Source organism: Sapajus apella, unplaced genomic scaffold (assembly GCF_009761245.1).
Source record: "Sapajus apella isolate SASKATOON/1434 unplaced genomic scaffold, GSC_monkey_1.0 scaffold166, whole genome shotgun sequence".
NCBI classification, from domain to species: domain Eukaryota; kingdom Metazoa; phylum Chordata; class Mammalia; order Primates; family Cebidae; genus Sapajus; species Sapajus apella.
The window spans coordinates 1222327-1243856 of record NW_022437106.1 but is presented as its reverse complement, the minus strand read 5'-3'; the positions used below and the strand labels follow the sequence as shown (position 1 = coordinate 1243856).

The following is a 21530-nucleotide window of genomic DNA, read 5'->3' as shown; positions in this document are numbered from 1 at the left end:
CACTCAGTCCATCAGCAAACACACAGGATTCTTTTACATCTCACCACCCCTGACCACAGCCCTTGTACAAGCCATTGTTCTTCATCCGGATGGCTGCAGTAGCCCTCTCACTGGCCTCCATGTTGCTCCCCTTACCTCCCAAAGGCTGTTCTCCCCACAGCCATAGTGACCCTTCCAAAATGCAAGTCAGATCATGTCATTCTGGTTGCTCCCTCCACTCCAGTGACACAGTCCTCCTTGTTTTTCCCCAAAAAAGGCCACTACAGGGCCTTTGCACCTCTCCTTCCCCAGCTGTGCCCACTCCCTGGCTTCCTGCTGGGTTCTCTTCCAGTAGCATCTCCAAGAAGCCCTCTGTGGCTTCCTTATGTATGAGTGACTACCCCTCTTCCCTATCCCTGGAAGTATTTTTTTTTTTTTTTTTTTTTTTTTGAGATGGAGTCTTGCTCTTGCTGCCCAGGCATGATCTTGGCTCACTGCAACCTCCACCTCCTGGGTTCAAGAAATTCTTCTGCCTCAGCCTCCCAAGTGGCTGGGACTACAGGTGCGCATCTCCACGCCCAGCTAATTTTTGTATTTTTAGAAGAGATGGGATTTTTTAGCATGTTGACCAGGCTGATCTCAAACTCCTGACCTCATGATCCTTCCGCCTTGGCCTCCCAAAGTGCTAGGATTACAGGAATGAGCCACTGCGCCTAGCCTCCCTGGAAGTATTTTCACTGCTTTTCTCGTCCCAGCATACTACATGCTGGTTTGCTGCCTACCTCCCTCACTAGAATCAGAACTCCATGTAGTCGAGACAACCTTCAGTTTTGTTCAGGTCCTGGGGATGCAGCTGTGGAGAGTATACCACCCACAGTTGGGTTCATGAGCTATGTGTTGAATAATGAGGACAAGCTCTCCTGTGGCAACCCAGCAATCCGTGTGTGAACTCCACAGGCAGCCTCGTCCTTATTCACCTGAAAGCCAATCTGTCAGCCCAGCTTTCAAAGATACCAATTTTGATGACTTTACAGTAAAATGCGCAAATGTTAGGTGTACATTTTGGTGTATAAACAAATGTCTAAATGTTGTCCCCATCAAGCAATCTCAATTCCATGTATAACAGTGACCCAGACAAACACAGACATTTCCATCACACAGCAAGCTCCCTGTGTCTCTCAACCCAAACCTTTCACCTGCAGATACCTGCCTAGGAATCAGAAGAACAAGAAAAACTTTTGTCGGAACTGGAAACATGAGTGACCCGAAGGTGATTAGCTACAGTCAATTAAAATGTCCCAGCCACAGTTCTGGCCTGGCAGATGGCCTTCCCAATAGCCCACTCAGGACCAAAAGATCCACTTACAGTAAAAAACAGAAGTGGGCTAGAGACTCAGTTATAGGAAAGTGGTTATCCAATTACTGTAAGTTCATTATAATAGGATATTATGCAGCCATTGAAAATATGCTTTTTCTGAGACAGTCTTGCTCTGTTGCCCAGGCTGGAGTGCAGTGGCGCAATCTTGGCTCACTGCCTCCTGGGTTCAAGTGATTCTCTTGCTTCAGCCTTCTGAGTAGCTGGGATTACAGGCATCTGCCACCACGCCTGGCTGATTTTTTTATTTTTAGTAGAGACCGGGTTTCACCATGTTGGCCAGGACGGTCTTGAACTACTGACCTCAAGTGATCCACCCACCTTGGCCTCCCAAAGTGCTGGGATTACAGGCGTGAGTCCAGCCTGAATTTTTCAACTTCTCTGCAATGAACACGGTTGCTTTTATTATCAGGTAAAGATCAGTAAAATTTATCTCAAAAAAGGCAGAGGTCTCCCAGACTTATAACAGTATCACCCTCAAATATACTCTGTCCTTAAATCTGGAACACTGACACATCAGAACTTAGCCATCATGTGCCGTGTAATTCCACTCATGGGAGTGGCATCCTCCCCAAAGAGCAGCAGCAAGATGCCATGCAAGGGCTCCATTTTACCTTCCTTGTCCACCCGGAAACCAAACTCATCGTAGTAGAACTCTGGTTGCTCTGCTGACTCTTCCTTCTAGAATAAGGATGAGGAATGAAGTCAGTTGTCTGTTCCCCTCGCTGGGGCCCTCAGGCCTGAAAGATGCCACCCACAGGGTTGCCTGCTAAAATCCCACCCAGCCTTCAAGCTCAAATCAAAGGCACAGAATCCTTCTCGGAACTCAACCTCAACCTTCTCTGAACCTTCTTCTAGCATTTTCTCAACCTTCTTCTACAATTTTCCTTGTTCTTCTCAGAGGTGGGTCCCCTTCATATGGCAGCATAGGAGTGCAGCAGGCTGGTGCCTGGCTAACTGCTATACCTGCATGTACTTGGCCAAGGTCTCCTGGGGCCATATGCTCGGAGTCAGGGCTGAGAAAGGGCCACAGGCAGAAGGTGTATGGCTTCCTAAAACCAAACAGGACCAGGAGAACATTCAAGAAAAAGCAGAGGCAGGTGGGAGTACATTTTCTCCACCTCTCTTATCTGGATGGTATTTTTTTTTTCTTTTTTTTTTTGAGACAGAGTTTCGCTCTTGTTACCCAGGCTGGAGCGCAATGGCGCGATCTCGGCTCACCGCAACCTCCGCCTCCTGGGTTCAGGCAATTCTCCTGCCTCAACCTCCTCAGTAGCTGGGACTACAGGCACGCGCCACCATGCCCAGCTAATGTTTTGTAGTTTTAGTAGAGACGGGGTTTCACCGTGTTGACCAGGATGGTCTCGATCTCTTGACCTCGTGATCCACCCGCCTCGGCCTCCCAAAGTGCTGGGATTATAGGCGTGAGCCACCGTGCCCGGCCTATCTGGATGGTATTTTATGGAAAACAAACAAGCCAGCTTCCATCCCTCTGGCTCCTCTGTGAGAGCTTCACACCCCCTTTCCAAGTCCAGCCCCTGCTTCTACCTGACATTGCGCTGAGGGCTAGCAACTCTTCCGCAGCTCCAGTCTTTGAAGTCTCCTATCCTGCTATCTTAGAGTTGGAAGGCTCCTCAGGCTTCATCTGGTCCAGAATCATCTGCCCTGTTAGGAGGGCAAAGAGGAAAGGTTTTCCTTTTTGTTTGTTTTTTTGAGACGGAGTCTTGCTCTGTCACCCCGGCTGGAGTGCAGTGGCGTGATCTCAGCTCACAGCAACCTCCGCCCTCCAAGTAGCTGGGAATATAGGTATACACCACCATGCCCGGCTAATGTTTGTATTTTTAGTAGAGATGGAGTTTCATCATATCAGCCAGGCTGGTCTTGAACTCCTGACCTTATGGTCCACCCGCTGCAGCCTCCCAAAGTGCTGGGATTACAGGTGTGAGCCCCGGTGCCCGGCCTGAGGAAAGTCATTCTAAAGCACCCTCTCTCCTGTAAAGAGGGGTCCTTTCCACCCACACACTGATTTTGCTATCCTGGAGGCAGTGGGAACTGAAGCCCTAGCCATTGTTTAACAACGGAAGGGAAAAGCCACACTTTGCCCATTTTTATTTTTGTTTATTATTACTGTTTTTTGACTCAGGGTCTCTCTCTGTCACCCAGGCTAGAGTGCAGTGGTTTGATCTTGGCTCACTGCAGCCTCCGCCTTCTGGGTTCAAGTGATCCTTCCACCTTAACCTCCCAAATAGCTGGGACTACAAGCACATGCCACCACGTCTGGCTAATTTTTGTATTTTTTTGTAGAAACAGGTTTTCGCCATGTTGCCCCCAAGTTTCGAACACCTGTGTTCAAGCAATCTGCCTGCCTTGCCCTCCCAAACTGCTGGGATTACAGGCTATATACCAGGCCTTTGACCATTTGTCCATTTGTAAATCAGGCTTTTTTTTTTTTTTTTTTTTGATGAGACAGGTTCTCATTCTGTCATTCAGGCTGGAATGCAGCACCAAAATCAGCTCATTGCATTCTTGAACTCCCGGGCTCAAGTGATCCTCTTGCCTCAGCCCCCCAAGTAGCTGGGATTAAAGGTGTGAGCCACTATATCCAGCAGCTATTTGTCTTCTTACTGCTAACTTTTTTTTTTTTTTTTAAACAGGGTTTCATCCAGGCTGGAGTACAAGGGTACAATCACAGCTCACTGCAGCCTCAACCTCCTAGGCTCATGGGATCCTCCCATCTCAGCCTCCCGAGTACCTAGGAATGCAGGTACACGCCACCATGCCAGGCTAATTTTTGCATGTCTTCTAGAGATAAGAGTTTTGCCATGTTTCCCAGGCTTGTCTCGAACTCCCAAGCTCAACAGATCCGCCTGCTTCACCCTCCCCAAAGTGCTGGGATTACAAGCATGAGCCACTGTGCCTAGCCAAACCTTTTACTTCTAACTACACAATGAAAGGCTCTCACTCTGTGAAAGGAAACAGAGGTAACAATGAGATGTGGCTGAAAGACTTCAAGACAAGTTGTATGCGTTTTTGAAATTATATTCACCTAAACCTGGCAGTGAAAAAAAATTTACTTTTGCCATTTTTCAGACAATGATAGTTCAGAAATGACAATTGTTATCCTGGTCCATAGCAGCCCCTATTCTCCATGCTATCCGCCATGGGATTCTGGTGTTCAGAATTCCAGATAAATCGGGAAGAATTAGGTCAGTGAGAAAGCAGCAAAAAAGAGGAAAATCAAACCACCGCTTCAAGGGAGCTGTGAGAAAATCCCAGTTCTCTTTAAAGACATACAAGTGTGGGCACAAAAGTAGCTCCCATGGGCAGCTCAGCTTCTGCTCCTGCCCCAGAGACACGCTGACTAAACCAAGCTTAGGATAAAGGCCAAAGCAGAACATTCCTGACCATTAAAGAGACTCTGGTACCCAAGTGGGAGAGGTGCTCCCTCCTGCTTCCAGAGACGCCCGCTGAGAACCAGGCGGCAGAATCTGTTTCCCCACAGGCCAGCCATCCTGGTAGGTTTGTTCTGTGTGAAGAGAATGGAACTTTAATGTCTTCCTTCAGTGTAAAATATAGGTGATACAGGGTTTGACTCAGAATTATGAGTTGGATAAAGGATTACCTATTTTTAAATTAAAGAGACCAAGTCAGGAGTTTTAAAAAACAGTTCATGTCATCATTCAATCATTGTAACACATTTAGAAGTACATCGCCTTTATTCCATACACAAGAGAAAATAAGCCTAGAAGAGACTGACAGAGTTTCCAAATGGACTTCCAAAACTGTGCCCTGCCACACCATGCAACCCCACCCTAGGAAATGACGGACACATGGCCACCAGCTAGATGGCCCTGGGAGTGGAACCCAGTGTTCTATTACGCCTCCTGCTGGCTTGGAGCCCTGAGATGGCATATGGCTGTGGCAGAACAACCACATGTCAGCCTTAGGAGGAAGTGGGGTCAGCACTCATCCTCTGCACCATGATTAACAATAAAGACATCTCGGCTGGGCGTGGTGGCTCACACGTGTAATCCCAGCACTTTGGGAGGCCAAGGCAGGCTGATCACAAAGAGATGGAGACCATCCTGACCAACATGGTGAAACCCCGTCTCTACTAAAAAAAGTACAAAAAAATTAGCTGGGCATGGTGGCATGCACCTTTAGTCCCAGCTACTCGGGAAGCTGAGACAGGAGAATCGCTTGAACCCAGGAGGCGGAGGTTGCAGTGAGCCGAGATCTCGCCGCTGCACTCCAGCTCGGATGACAGAGCGAGATTCCATCTCAAAAACAAAAAAGCATCTCAAAGGCTGGGCACAGTGGCTCATGCCTGTAATCCCAGCACTTTTGGAGGCAGAGGCTGGCGGATCATTTGAGGCCAGGAGTCTGAGACCAGCATTGCCAAGATGGTGAAACCCTGTCTCTGCTAAAAATACAAAAAAATTAGTCGGGCATGGTGGTGTGTGCCTGTAATCCCAGCTACTCGAGAGGCTGAGACACGAGAATTGTTTGAACCCAGGAAGTTGAGGTGGCAGTGAGCCAAGACTGCACCACTGTACTCCAGTGTGGGTGACAGATCCAGATGCTGTCTCAAAAAAAAAAAAAAAAAAAAGTAAAGACCTCTCCAGTCCAATCCTAGCTCTGCTACTCCCCAACTTATTATAACCTTGAGCAAGTTTGCCTCACTTCTTTGAGTGTCAGTTTTCTTTTTCATAGAATGTAATGATAATACCTATGCCTTACTGCGGTTATGAGGATAACGTGAGATGATGCAAATAAGGCCTTTCACACACTCCCTGACACATATGAGTACTCAGTAAGCATCAGGCAATCAGTAGTCCTAAAAATTTCTAGAAAGTAATTGTCAATATCTGGGCCCTCTCCAGTAAGGTATACCAAAAACTATTACGCTGAACCATATGAAATTGCTGATATTCATCCATTACGTTCAACATAACATGTCCCAGTCGAGATCATGAGAAAGACTCCTCATCACCATCAGCCCCAGACGCAGAAGTTTGGTTGGTTGTTCTGAAAGGGCAGAGTAAAAGTGGGTAGAACATACAGGCTGCTGTAGGAGAGAAATGAGCTACATCTGGCTGCGGAGGCCTGAAAAGGCTGGGAAGACCCACTCAGGAGTCACTCCCCTTTCCTGATCTTGGCTCTCCTACTCACTCACTCATTCAGCTCATGGGGCTGAGTACCACTAAGAGCCAGGCAGCTTCTAAAGGCTGGGATGCAACAGTGGGGGAAAGAGTCTTGACCCTTACATGAGAGAATCAGATGATAAACACAGAAATAGATCGTGGTAACTACAGTGCTGTGAGAAAGGAAGGTCAGGTGTGGAGAGTGTCGGAAGAGAGGGGATTTATATCAAGTGGTCAGGTGCAGCTCTTCAAGAAAAAGGGTTAGGGACATGTGAGCAAAGACCAAAAGGAAGTGAGGGCTCCTGGCTACCCAAGGGAAGGGAGATCCAGGGAGTAGCAGCACCAAGCTGGGAGCACACTGGGCAGGCTGAAACAGCAGCAAGGCAGCAGGCAGGCCGGAGGGGCTGGGGGAGTGATGAGGAAAGAGTGGGAGGACATGCAGCAGGGGGCTGCGAGGCCTCACAGTGTGGCTGAGATGCTAGGCTTCATTCTCACTGAGCTGAGAAAGCAAGGGAGGGCTTTGAGCTCACTCTGGCTGCCTTGCAGAGGAGGTGGTGAACATAGAGGAAGTTGTTGGATTAGTCAGGGTGAAAGGTATGTTGACTTTGCCATGGTGGGAATGCTGAGAAATGGTCAGATTCTGGATATATTTTATCTTATTTATTTTTTCAGAGACAAGGTCTTTCTATGTTGCCCAGGTTGGTCTTGAACTCCTAAGTGATCCTCCTGCCTTTGCCTCCCAAAGTGCTATGATTACAGGTATGAACCACACCAGCCAGATTATAGATCTACTTTAAAGAGTCTGCAAGGTTTAGCTCTTTAATGCTACACACACATATACATGTATATAAGTATATAAAAACACACCACTTCTCGCACTGGCTACAGAGCCCAACCGGATGTGAATTGTTAAGCTGGGTGGGCAGGTTTTTCCTGCCTCTAGTCGCTATGGAAACCTTCCTGAAAGCAGCCATCTGGGAGTTGGCAGGAAGGACCCAGAGAGTTAGCCACGTCAGGGTAGCTGCCCTCCTGGTCACAGGAGTATTGAGAGGCAGAGACTTTTGAAAAACAGGATTCATTTAGGCACCTTTGCAGAGCTCTAGAAAGAATGTTTCAAAATTAAATGTACATACTCCCTATTTGCTAATCCTACAATTTCCTATAAGGCAAGTTTTGTTTAAAAAGCACAGAAGGCCAGGTAACACTATGAATCCCTGTTTTCCCACACCTGTGGGGAGGGACAGAAAAGGTTCTGTCCATTTCCTGTGGTCTCTTCATGTAGATCAGAGGGATCTGGCCCCCCATTCACTCCTGACCTACTATCATGTCCTGTCTCCTATTTTCTTAACAACACAGCATGGCTGCTACTATGACACAGATGGTTTTCTACAGACATTTACCAGGGAACACGAAAGCTGTAAGCAGTAGAAGCAAAAATACTTCTAAGAGGCCTCTGAGATGCTGAAGACTGTGTTTCCTCTGTGAGGAGGGAAGCTGAGACTGGAAGCTATGGATAAAAACTCACCTAGATAGAGAAGCACAAAGCTGGCAAAGTCCAAGAAAGGCTGCAGTAAAAACAGATTAATATGCCTACTATTTTTTTTCGGACTCAAAAGTGTTTGTAGAAAGTGGTTTATTTAGAGAGAGAGAAACAGGAGAAGAAGTACGAAAGAAAAAGCTAACTCTCACATTGTGTGAGAGAAAGAAAAGATGGAAGTCAGGAGAGGAAAGAGAGCTTCCACACTGCGTGGAAGGGAATAGAGAGAGATGGAGTTTAGCGGGGGAAGACAGGCTTCCACGAAGGGAGTGTTCGTGGAAGGGGACCCAAACATGGAGTCCCAATTTTTGTATTTTTAGTAGAGATGGGGTTTTACCACGTTGGCCAGGCTGGTCTCAAACTTTTGACCTGGTGTGATCCACCTGCCTCAGCCTCCCAAAGTGCTAGGATTACAGGCGTGAGCCACCACTGCCCCTGCTCCTCCTCCTCCCCCCCCGCCAAATTATACACTTTAAAAGAGTAACTTTTATGGTATACGAATTACATCTCAATTTTTAAAATAATTACAGGTTTTAGTAGAACATTAGAGTAAGAATGTATCTTCCTTGAGTTTTTTTCTAAGGATCAGCGATGAAGCTGAGTACTAACAACTTCTCTCCATCTTGCCTTTCTCTGCCTCTGCAGAGCTGCTACTAGTCACCACCTAAAATATCCACCTCTGCAGAGATTTAATGCTTATACAAAACCAAGGAAAGAAAAACAAAAGTGTAAACAATTAGAAATAGCTTATCCGTAAGTGTGAAAAAGGATCTCCTTCTCTCTCATTTGTAACTAACAATTTACTAACACAGCACTGCATGAATTTGACATCTTAGCAACCTGTGAAATCAGGAATTTCCTAAACTGCTAAAAAAAAAAAAAAAAAAGCCTGTAAATTTTCAAGTTACTGTAACAAGCCCCTCTCCACCACCATCACCCCCAACCCCAACACGATAGTTTAAGTAATTACTGGAATAATTACTGGGAAGAAAAGCTGACAATACTTTGAAGCTCAGGTTTCCAAGCCACTGGTTTTGTTTGATTGTTTTTAAGGCTAAATAAAATTCCCAGCTGTCTCTCTTCACATAGGGTTGCAGTTGTTTCCTATGATAATGAAGCATTAATAAAATACTTTTTTTTTTTTTTTGGGACGGAGTTTCGCTCTTGTTGCCCAGGCTGGAGTGCAATGGCGCGATCTCGGCTCACCGCAACCTCTGCCTCCTGGGTTCAGGCAATTCTCCTGCCTGAACCTCCTGAGTAGCTGGGATTGCAGGCACGTGCCACCATGCCCAGCTAATGTTTTGTATTTTTAGTAGAGACGGGGTTTCACCATGTTGACCAGGATGGTCTCGATCTCTTGACCTTGTGATCCACCCGCCTCAGCCTCCCAAAGTGCTGGGATTACAGGCTTGAGCCACCGCGCCCGGCTATAAAATACTTTTCCAAAAGCAAAAGCCACTAAAAGCAGTTTAAAGGAAACGAGATACTTCCAAACAAGGATACCAGAAAAGTGCAAAAATTTGCAAAGCAGGCTCTAAGGGAGGGGAAATGGTATTTATGAATCTATTTACAGATAGGCCTCCGTGTCTCCTGAGTTTTCGCCACAGCCCAGGCATTTGGTTCCCAGGCCTGGCCTGAGCTGGGTTTGGGTGAGACACTGGCTGTCAGAACCCAAGGCTCAGAAGCACTTCTTGGCACTTTGCACCACTGCTCACAGGACCATTCTTTTTCATGGAGAGAGAATACGGTAAGATGCAAACACAAATGATAAACTTAAGTCCTAGCAGGATAAATTTCAGGGCAAAGGAAATCTCTGGGTTATAAATACAGTCAATAGGCTAATCATGGGAAAGGAAGCTCTGGACTCTTGAGTCTTGTAATTACACTAACACAACTTTTTGTGGTATGTTTTGAGAAGGGTTTCACTCTGTTGCCCAGGCTGGAGTGCAATGGCATGATCAGAGCTGATTGCAGCCTTGAACTCCCAGGCTCAAGCAATCCTCCCATCTCAGTCTCCTGAGTAGCTGGGATAACAGGGGTGCACCACCACACCAGGCTGCAGTGTAGTTTTTTTTTTATTTTTTGTAGAGATGAGGTCTCATTATGTTGCCTAGGCTGGTCTCAAATGCCTGTAATCCCAGCACTTTGGGAGCACCTGGCTCAAGGTGCACCCAAGTGCTGGGATTACAAGCATGAGCCAACACACCCAGCTGATCAGTGGTTCTCAAACTATAAAGTGTATCAGAATCACCTGGAGGGCTTTCTAAAATCCAGACAGCTGAGGGTGTCAGCCCCCAAATTTCTGACTCAGCAGGTCTGAGTAGGACCTCAGACTGCCTTTCCCAGGTGATGTGGATGCTTTTGGTCCAGGAAACACACTTTGAGAACCACTGACCTGAATTCCTCCTTGACCATTATTCTTTTCTTTTTTTTAAGATGCTCTGTTGCCTAGTCTGGAGTACAGTGGTGTGATCCCGGCCAACTGCAACCTCTGCCTCCCAGGTTCAAACAATTCTCCTGCCTCAGCCTCTCGAGTAGCTAGGATTACAAGCACATACCATGCCTGGCTAATTTTTGTATTTTTAGTAGAGATGGGGTTTCACCATGTTGGTCAGAATTCCTGACCTCAAATGATCTACCCACCTCAGCCTCCCAAAGTGCTGGGATTACAGGCCTGAGCCACCACAGCCGGCCAACCAATAGTCTTCAAATTGTAGCTCAGATGTGGCCTCCTCTAACAAGCCTTCCTTTCCAACTTCCATGTCCCCTACCTCCTTCCCTGACAGAATTCATCATTGTACATGCTGCTGTTTACCTCATGTGATATTGTAATTTACGTACATGTGTATCTGTCCTATGTCCAGTACCTAGCCCAGTGCCTGAAATGTGGCAGAGACTGTTTGATAAATGGATGCACTCCAAACTCCTAGAAGATCCCCATGTACAACACGCTCTTTTCCTATCTTTGCTCTCTACTGCCCCCCTGCTCATAATGCCCACCACTTTACCTGACTTATACTTCAAGGCACCGCTCAGGCACTGCCTCCTCGAAGCAGCCTTCTTTGATACTCCCCCTGCCTTTAGTTTATGTTAGGTGCCCCTATTCCTCTGGGCCCCCAACCAACCTGTCTACACATATCTTACTAATAGCTACCATCATTACATGCTAAGTGCCAGGGACTCTAATAAGCAGAGCTGAATTAAAACCTTTAGAGGCTCTTTGGCCCAGCAATTCCCACTTCTAGAAATTTATCCTACGTGCCAGCAAAATGACCCACAGACAACGTAACTACCTATAGCACTGGTTGTGAAAACAATATTAGATGGCAAAATATTAGGAAACCTCAATACCCACTGATACAGGACTGTTTAATTACAGTATATCTAGATAATAAAATAGTGTGCAGCTGTCAACTGATAGGAGCTAAGTAAAAAAAAAAAACAGTGAGAAGAATGAAAATACTTGTTAAAAAGGGGAGAAATTTTCATATAAATAAAGAAAGCTGCATGGCAGGGAGACTTTTACTTCATACTCTTTCTGTACCTTTTGCATTTTTAACCGTGTTAATCTGTTACCTATGCAAACAAAGTTAAAGATGAAAACAATTTTAGAGCAAGAGAGATTTAGGGTGCCCCCCATTTAATTCAACATAAAAATGAAACGAATATGAGAAAGTTCTAAAAGTTTAGATGTTTGTTTTTCCCTAGATGTCTTCCTCTGTATCTATGAAATAGCCAATAATGAGTTCTACTTTCTCTTCATTTCATGTATCTGCTTTATTAGTGTCCTCAGCATGCACTGGGTCTAGCTAAGGAGTCAATCCAGCACAGCTGAAGTTCATTAAATCCAGTGACTACACTGCAGTTCTTACCATATCTGACCACTCAGTAGCATCTAGCTCTGAATCCACTTACTCCTTAAAACACAGACTCTCCGGGTTGGGTGCACTGGCTCATGCCTGTAATCCCAGCACTTTGGGAGGCCAATGTGAGTAAATCACAAGGTCAGGAGATCGAGACATGGTGAAACCCCGTCTCTACTAAAAATACAAAAAATTAGCTGGGTGTGGTGGCTTGGGCCTGTCAGCTACTCAGGAAGCTAAGGCAGGAGAATTGCTTGAAGCTGGGAGGCAGAGGTTGCAGTGAGCCAAAATCGGGCCACTGTACTCCAGCCTGGTGACAGAGTGAGACTCCATCTCAAAACAAGTCTCTCTGGGTGTCTATGCGTCATGATCCTTTGGTTTTCTTCCTGGCTTTTTGACTCCTTCTTAGTCTCCTTTTCCTCCTCCTATGCCTCTTCTTAAGATGCCTTAATGTTCTGCTTTCGACTCTCCTTTAGCTCTCTGCACTCTCCTGGAGCTTCTGGTTGACTCTCACAACTTCAATTAACATCAACAGGCAGATAATTGATTTCTAGCTCCAATGTACATTTCTCTCTGAACCTCAGACCAGCACATCCAGCTGGTGGGCAGCTCCTCCATATTCTTCAAATTTGCCACCACCTTTCCTCATGAACCTGGTCCTCCTTCAGTGGTCCCACTGCCATTACGACCTACCTACCCACTTTCTCCAGGCAGGACATGGGCATCATGTTTAATGGATTCTTCATCTTTCCATCTTCACCCCTCAACTATTTGGTCTTTATGTTTTTGAAGCCCCCTTTTCTCTTACAGCTTGTTGCTACTTTCGAGTTGGGGCTGTTACCATTTTTCACTATCATGATGATTACATATCTCTCAACTGAATCTCTGCCTCCACTCTGGGCCCCTCCCCTCCATCTACTCTTTACCCTACAGCTACAGAAATTCTTTTAAAATGCAACAGATCATTTACTCCCCTTTGCTTTTAGGAAAAAGTCCAAATTTGTTAACTTGGTTTGTAAGACCCTGCATGACCTAGCAGCCCCTGCCACTCCCTGCAGCCTCATCTGTGAACACCTGCCTCACTTGCCTCCAATGCACTTTCTGCTTTGGCAGCATTATCTTGGAACCACCCTATGTTCTCTCAGAGAATGCTGCTAAATACAGCAATTACTCAGAAGTATGTAAAGACAGCCTTGAAACTTGGACCCCACCAAACTCCATGATGAAGCAGCTAGTGGCACTGAAATTCTAGAACTGGCTCCCCCTCCAGCTACCTTAGTAATTTTTGTTGATCATTTATATCACCCTTATGTCAAGGACATCTGAGGTGAGCATCCACGGTATTATACAAATTTCTCAGTTGCCTCTCCCAAAACTGGCATCAGCAGAAAAGCAAAGTAACTCTGAGAATCACCCTGTACCTTGAGCTCCACTCCTGCTCCTACAAGGTTTACAGCTGGAGCTGCTTACCCTTCCCTGAGTCAATATTTTCTTTGTGACAGAGATAGTGTGTTCCTTTAGGCAAGACTTAGGTGTGACTGTGTAAGGGAGAGCACAGACTGGAAACATGGGTCAGGGAAACAGGAACCTCACCCTAGAATTCAGCACACAAAGTATGCATGTCCCCGCCCTGCACAGGAGTACCAGTTACACTCAGCTGCCCCACGCAGACTTGCTCACACTCATAACCGTGCCCAGCTCCTCCAGCTGAAGTCATCAATCATCCACGGTAATCTGGTGACTTACCTGAGTCCCTCCCTGGATCATTCCTCTAATATTTATGGCCTAGCAGTTTCTAGAAAGGATAAGGAAAGCAAAAGCAAGGTAACTGCATAAACCTTCTGTCATTTCCACTACCAGGGGTGGGGGATAACCACCCCCTCAGAAATATAAGTAAAATAAATACCAGTTAGCTAACTGCAACTCAGCATTCGGATAGTTCTGAAAAATAGCAGACAAGTTTTCTTGAGGAAAATAAAGCTCCTTAAGGGCTGACCGGCAAAGAAGGCCACTGAGAAACTTATATTGAAAGTTTTATATTAACATAGGAGCTTAGGGCACTTAAGAGGAGATCATAAATATAGTTAACCAAGTTGCTATTTTTCATATAATTAAACTACAGAGGTCAAGAAACTATCTCATCTTTATGTCATTTATTTGAATTACCATCTATCTAATTACTGGAACTGTTTCATTTGCAGGTACGAGCATACCTACATAGTAACCCTAAAAAACGGTAATTATACTAGAGTATATATGGTATTATAGAGTATATATACCATTATATACAGAGTATATGTACTATTATACTCTGTGGCAGTGAGTAGATGGCGGTATTAGAAGGAAGGTACGTATGAAAGAAGAAATAGTGGGCCGGGCGCGGTGGCTCAAGCCTGTAATCCCAGCACTTTGGGAGGCCGAGGCGGGTGGATCACGAGGTCAAGAGATCGAGACCATCCTGGTCAACATGGTGAAACCCCGTCTCTACTAAAAATACAAAAAATCAGCTGGGCATGGTGGCGTGTGCCTGTAATCCCAGCTACTCAGGAGGCTGAGGCAGGAGAATTGCCTGAACCCAGGAGGCGGAGGTTGCGGTGAGCCGAGATCGCGCCATTGCACTCCAGCCTGGGTAACAAGAGCGAAACTCCGTCTCAAAAAAAAAAAAAAAAAAAAAAAAAAAAGAAATAGTATGTATTAAGCATTCAACACACTGCTAGGCACACTCACAGGCATTATCCCCATTTTACACCTGAGAAAACCAGGGATCAAAGATCTTAAACATCTTGCCCAGATCAAACAGAAGGACTGACTCCTAAGCAGTTTCACTATACCATACCGACTAGCACAATCTAGTTATCAACTCTGCAGGGGAATTTCCAGAAAAGATCCTGAAGCTACCTGTGCATGTGCAGGAACAAAATATCTTGACTTGGGATGAGAGACCTAGTGGGAGCCAGCCGGATTTAAGACACAAAGCAACTATATTTTTTAAAAAAAATTCTTGTGAAAATCCAAAATTAAACTGATAAATTAGGAGAAAATTCTCATAAGCGCAAATGAACTTCTCTAACAGATCTGCACCTATATTTAGAGAGCGTTAACTTCTTTGGTACTGGGGTGCAGGACAAAGGGACTCACACAGAGTCATGAATTATGGTTGGAAGGATCCTTTGGGTTCATCTCTCAAATTTTTTGAAAAAAGAAACTGGGGGCCAGGCCCAGTGGCTCACATATGTAATCCCAACACTTTGGAAGGCTGAGACAGGAGGATTGCTTTAGGCCAGGAGTTCAAGACCAGCCTAAGCAACACAGCAAAACCCTTTCTCTACTAAAAATAAAAAATTAGCCCAGCATGGTGACATGCGCTTGTAATCCCAGCTACCTGGGATACTGAGGGTAAGAGAATCACCCGGGCCCGGGAGGTCAAGGCTACAGTGGGCTGAGATTGCACCACTGCACTCCAGCCTGGGCAACCTGAGAGAGACTCAGTCTTGAAGAAAAAAAAAAAAAAAAAAGTTCCTCTTATTGCTTTTTCTGCTCATGTTCCTCCTGGACAAAGGGAACAAGCCACATGCTATTTATCTTCACTGCTGCTCAGCAACCTTCGTTCATCTCTAATTGACTTTGTCATATTTCCTTCAGTGATACTTTCAAATCGTTTTCACAGTTCTTTGATACCCAACTACTCCTGCTGCCACTCACTCCCAGCTGAGGGACTGCACTCCAGCCCTAACGAAGCTCAGATTATTAGACTTAAGTTTCCTCAACTTCTTTACTCTCCATGTTGAAACTTGCTTTTCACCTGTTTTCTCTTTCTGCCCTTCTCAGAAAAGAAGTGGTTGTCTTCCTTCGTAGATTAACTTCTTCACCCACAAGAGCCTTTCAACCCATTTCCTTTATACCCTTCTCTTTTGTGCATCTTCAGTCTTTTCTTCACTGGCTCCGTGTCCAGGGCAAATACTCAGATCTCCTGTACCCTGAATTAAATGAAACAAAACAAAGCAACTATCCCTGTATCCATTCAAGCATTCACCTTTGTAGCTCTTATTCCTCTGCCTCCCTGCCAAGCTTTTTAAAAGCAGTGTAGAATCCTGTATCGATGTTTCATCAATCCACTCACTCCTTAAGTTTTTCAATCTAGCTTCTGTCACCACCTAAACTGCTAAGGTCTCCAGTGATTTCCTAGTCATATTTGGAATCCTGTTCCTGTGGCCACATTTCCTGATATTCCCTGAACCATCGGACTCTGCTGACTTACTGTGGTTTCTTGAACTCTTCTATGACTCTGAGACTCTGAGGGCACAGACCGTATTGGCTTTTCTTTTGTATTTAACTGCTTCTTTACTGCCTGTTCTTTCTCCAGACACCCAAAAAAGACATTCCCCACATCAGTCTTCTTTTAATCCATTCCTAATGGATTCCAACTGGGGAGTCCCTTCCTACTCTGAATGGGGATTTAGCTATTACTGTCATAAACTACAAATCTCTATCTCTAGTCATGACAGCACACAGATTATTTCCAACTTAATGTTGGATAGCTTCATTTAACTATATACCACAACACATTAAAATATGTATTTCTTTTTTTTTTTTTTTTTGAGATGGAGTTTCGCTCTTGTTACCCAGGCTGGAGTGCAATGGCGCGATCTCGGCTCACCGCAACCTCCGCCTCCTGGGTTCAGGCAATTCTCCTGCCTCAGCCTCCTGAGCAGCTGGGACTACAGGCATGCGCCACCATGCCCAGCTGATTTTTTGTATTTTTAGTAGAGACGGGGTTTCACCATGTTGACCAGGATGGTCTCGATCTCTTGACCTCGTGATCCACCCGCCTCGGCCTCCCAAAGTGCTGGGATTACAGGCTTGAGCCACCGCGCCCGGCCTTCTTTTTAATTTTTAAAAAAAATTTTGTTTATTTATTGAAGATGGGGTCTCCCTGTGTTATCCAGGCTGGATCACGACTCACTGCAGCCTTGACTTCCCAGGCTCAAGCGATCATCTCTCCTCAGACTCCTGAGTAGCTAGAACTATGGACGCATGCCATCATGCCTGGCTAATTTTTGTATTTTTATTTTTAGAGACAAGGTCCCACTGTCTTGCCCAAGATGATCTTGAACTCCTAGTCTCAAGCGATCCTCCCACTTTGGCCTCCCAAAGTTCTGGGATTACAGGCATGAGCCACTGCGCCTGGCCTTGGCTCCTGCTTTTACTCCCACATTGAATCAGTTGCAAGTCTATTGATTTTACCTCTAAAATGCCTCTAGTATCTCCATTCCACTGCCTTAATCCAGACCCTCCCTGCCACTTTTCTGGGCCACTGTCAAAATCTCCTGAAGGTTTCTGTGCCTCAGATTATCAGTCCGTTTATGTTAAACAAAGAGTAGGTTAATATCCCCTGAAGCACAGCTCTGATTCCATAGACCCCAATCTACTTTCTGAGTCAGCTTATTTTTCCTTCATGTACCCTAAGCTTCAGCCAACTGGACCACTCCTTACTATCTCAACATGCCTGTGTGCCTTTATTTATATTGTGTCCTCTGCTAAGAAAAGGCCACTTTCCATTTCCAAATACCCAGATTCCATCCCTCTTTCAGTGCTTGCCTCTGAAACACCACTTCTGTGAGGTTTTCCTTAGTACTTCCTCTCAACATTTACTAGTTCCTACTGACTTTTTTTTTTCTTTTCGATCTTTTTTTCTTTTGTGACTTCTATTTCATTTTACTAGTTGTGGATGTCTTATCTATAAACTGAAAGCTCTTCAAGGGCTGAATCCTCATTGGCACCTAGTAGAGTACTTAGGGATTTAATTAATGTTTGCTGAAGTAGTAATCACCTGTTTCATGAGATATTTAATTATTTGTTTTATGAGGTACCTAATAAATGTACCTTCCATAGTATTTCAGGCCTTTGTAAAATCTCCATTCACCTTTATACAGTGCTACAGTGGGAACAAGAAGGCCTGGGCCTGACAACTTGCTCTGCCACTTAGCTGTGTGGCCAATTAATCTTCCATAACCTCAGTTTCCCTAACAGTAAAATTAGGGTAATAGGTACCTACAGAGTAAGTGAAAAGTTCTTAAAACCCCTAGCACATGCTTGGCACGGAGACCCCATTTTCCAAAGATGAGCCAACACAATATAACGTACCTCACATGCTCTTCTTAAAATGTGACAATGACACATCTCCCACTGACTGCTGGGGTCTATGTCCCATCCACTCCCCGTGAACCCAGGCAAACCTCTGTGACTCCCTCAACCAAGAGAATACAGTGATATTGTGTACCTTCTGAGGTTATGTCATAAAAATGTCACGCATTTTCACCTTGTTCCCTTGGGAGGTTAGCTGTTAGAACACACCCGCCATGCTGTGACATAGGTAAGATAACATGGAGAGGACATATATAGGTGTTCCAGCCAGCAGTCTCAAGTGGCACCAAGCTGACAGCCACCATCAACCCCAAGACATGGGAGGAAACTTTAGAGACGACTCCAGCCCCATCAAGCTACAACTGCTTGAGAGACCCCACGAAAAACTGTCTAGCTGACCCCAACCAAAGCCCAAGCAAGAGATAATAAAATGATTATTGTTGCTTTAAGCTGCTAAATTCTGGAGTGATCAGTATATAGCAACAGATAAATGAAAGAACGGGTGCTCAATATTTGTAGCTGTTAATATAATGCCATTTTAAATTTCAATCAGACTCGTCTCAACCCTTACTCTTTCGGAATGATGGGTCCTAAACTTATCCTGACCTCACATGGCAGGCACCACTCTTATTCTTTCATTTAACATCGTGAGGGCTTACTCTGTGTCAGACTCTAGGCTAGATCCATGCAAGACAGGACAGTGAACAAAACAAAATCCTGTTTTTGTGGGACTTTTATTCTAGTCTAATAGAAAGACAAATAAATCTACAATATAAAATAAGAATTATTTTTTTGAGATAGGGTCTGGCTCTGTCTGCCAGGCTGGAGTGTGGTAACCTTGGCTCACTGCAACCTCAACCTCCCAGCCTCAAACCATCCTCCTACCTCACCCTCCCGAGTAACTGGGACTAAGGCACATATCACCATGCCCAGACAATTTTTGTATATATTTTTGGTAAAGACAGGGTTTTTCCATGTTGCCCAGGCCAGTCTTGAACTCTTGGCCTCAAGCAATCCTCCCACCTTGGCCTCCCAAAGTGCTGGGATTACTAGTGTGAGACACCGTGCCTGGCTCCAAGAATTATTAACTTATAACAAATTGCACAATAATTTACATACATGTTGGGTAGCAATAAAGGGCTCTCATGCTTATTTATAATTTGATCTTTTCCAGAAACTAAAGGACTCCAGTCATTTAACTTCTAGATTTACCTTTTAAATTTAGAGTAATAATATAATACTTCAGTTTGTATTTCCAGTTCCTAAATGCAGTATATTGTATTGTTAAAATGCCTTGTAGCTGGGCATGGAAGCTCACACCTTGTTATCCCAGCACTTTGGAAGGCCAAGGCAGGAGGATCACTTGAGCCCAAGAGTTTGAGACCAGCCTGGGCAACATAGTGAGACTTCATCTCTACAAAATATTTTTTTAAATTAGCTGAGTGTGGTAGCACACACATGTAGTCCCAGCTACTTGGGAGGCTCAGGTGGGAGGATCATCACCTGAGCCCTGGAGGTGGAGGCTGCAATGAGCCAAGATCATACCATTTCACTCCAACCTGGGCAACAGAGCAAGACCCTGTCTCGAAAAAGAAGAAGAAGAAAAAAAGAACCTTATGCCTTTCTTCTGATGGCTTTTACAGACTAGTATATAGTAAACTCTTTCTATAACCTTTCCTGATTACTTGGTTCTTCCCAATATGGAAGACTATCATGCTAAAACATTGCTTATATTATGTGAATCAATGGGGGAAAATGAAATTTACAAAAATAGAAGCTACAGCAATTTGTATTTTTATTATTTTTGAGCAGGGTCTTGCTCTGTTGCCCAGGCTGGAGTCAAGTGGTGTGATCACAGCTCACTGCAGCCTCGACCTCCCAGTCTCAAGCAATCCTCCCACCTCAGCCTCCTGAGGAGTTAGAACTGCAAGCACACACCACCACGTCCTGCTAATTTTTTGTTATTTTTGTAGACAGGATCTCAGTATATTGCCCAGGCTGGTCTCAAACTCCTGGGCTCAAGCGATCATCCTACCTTGGCCTCCCAAAATGCTGTAATTACAGGTGTGAGCCCAGCCTATTGTTATGACAAAAGTTACAGGCCGGGCAAGGTGACTCACTCCTGTAATTCCAGCACTTTGGGAGGCTGAGGCAGGTGGATCACGAGGTCAGGAGTTCAAGACCACCCTGACCAAGATGGTAAAACCCCGTTTCTACTAAAAATACAAAAATTAGCCGGGCATGGTTGCAGGTGTCTGTAATCCGAGACACTTGGGAGGCTAAAGCAAGAGAATCACTTGAACCTGGGCGGCAGAGGTGCAGTGAGCCGAGATCACGCCATTGCAGTGCAGCCTGGGTGACAGAGTGAGACTCCATCTCAAAAAAAAAAAAAAAAAAAAAAAGTTGGCCAGGCGTGGTGGCTCACGCCTGTAATCCAAACACTTTGGAGGCCAAGGCGGGTGGATCACCTGAGGTCAGGAGTTCAAGACCAGCCTGACCAACACGGTGAAACCCCATCTTTAAAAAAAAAAAAAAAAAAAGAAGAAGAAGAAAAATAAAATAAAATAAAAAAAGTTATAGGCTGGGTTTGGTAGCTCACACCTGTAATCCCAGCACTTTGGGAGGCAGAAGCGGGCAGATCACTTGAGGTAAGGAGTTTGAGACCAGCCTGGCTAACATGGTGAAAGCCTGTCTCTATTAAAAATACAAGAATTAGCCAAGTGTGGCAGCACCTGCCTATAATCCCAGCTGCTCTGAAGGCTGAGGCAGGAGAACTGTTTGAACCTGGAAGGCAGAGGTTACAGTGAGCTGAGATCGTACAACTACACTCCAGCCTCTGAGACCCAAAAAAAAAAAAAAAAATTATAGCCACTCATGGTAAAAAAAAAAAAAAAAAAAGCTGTTGGATTGTTTATCCCTGTTAAACTGTGGTTCCCCCTAAGTCTTGCTCAGTTCAGGCCCCCTTGCACTGCCTGCTGCAGATATGCATATCCCTTACTGAGTTATTAAGTAAATCTCTCTCGTATGTCAGATGATTAGTAAGAGAGACCAGGCCAGACACAATGGCACAAACCTATAATCCCAGCACTTTGGGAGGCCGAGGCTCATGGATCACTTGAGCCCAGGAGTTCAAGACCACCTGGGTAACATGACGAAACTCCATCTCTACAAAAAATACAAAAATCAGGCCGGGCGCCGTGGCTCACACCTGTAATCCCAACACTTTAGGAGGCCGAGGCGGGCAGATCACGGAATTTGAGACCAGCCTGGCCAATGTGGTGAAACCCCGTCTCTACTAAAAATACAAAAATTAGCCAGGTGTAGTGGCATGCACCTGTAGTCACAGCTACTCAGGAGGCTAAGGCAGAAGAATTACTTGAACCCAGAAGCGGAGGTTGCAGTAAGCCGAGATCGTGCCACTGCATTCCAGCTTGGGCAACAGAACGAGACTCCATCTCAAAAATAAAATACAAAAATTAGCTGGGCAT

At 45.2% G+C, this 21530-nt stretch overlaps 1 protein-coding gene across 12 annotated transcripts in view; it reads right to left on the bottom strand.

The window, feature by feature from the left end:
• Positions 1-21530, bottom strand: part of SGSM3 (small G protein signaling modulator 3) — a 36980-nt gene that overhangs the window by 7141 nt on the left and 8309 nt on the right. For 8 of the 12 annotated variants that reach the window (XR_004265156.1, XR_004265159.1, XR_004265157.1 and 5 more), the window contains exons 2-4: positions 2903-3019; positions 2321-2406; positions 1969-2035 (exon numbers count right to left, since the gene is read on the bottom strand). Coding sequence is in view for 2 of the 12 variants with exons in the window: in XM_032267172.1 (XP_032123063.1) it covers positions 1969-2035; positions 2321-2406; positions 2903-2909 (160 nt within the window). In the remaining 10 variants the exon portion in view is untranslated. The remainder of the gene's footprint in view (positions 1-1968; positions 2036-2320; positions 2407-2902; positions 3020-21530) is intronic. The other 4 variants (XR_004265158.1, XR_004265162.1, XM_032267174.1 and 1 more) reach the window with 1 other exon arrangement.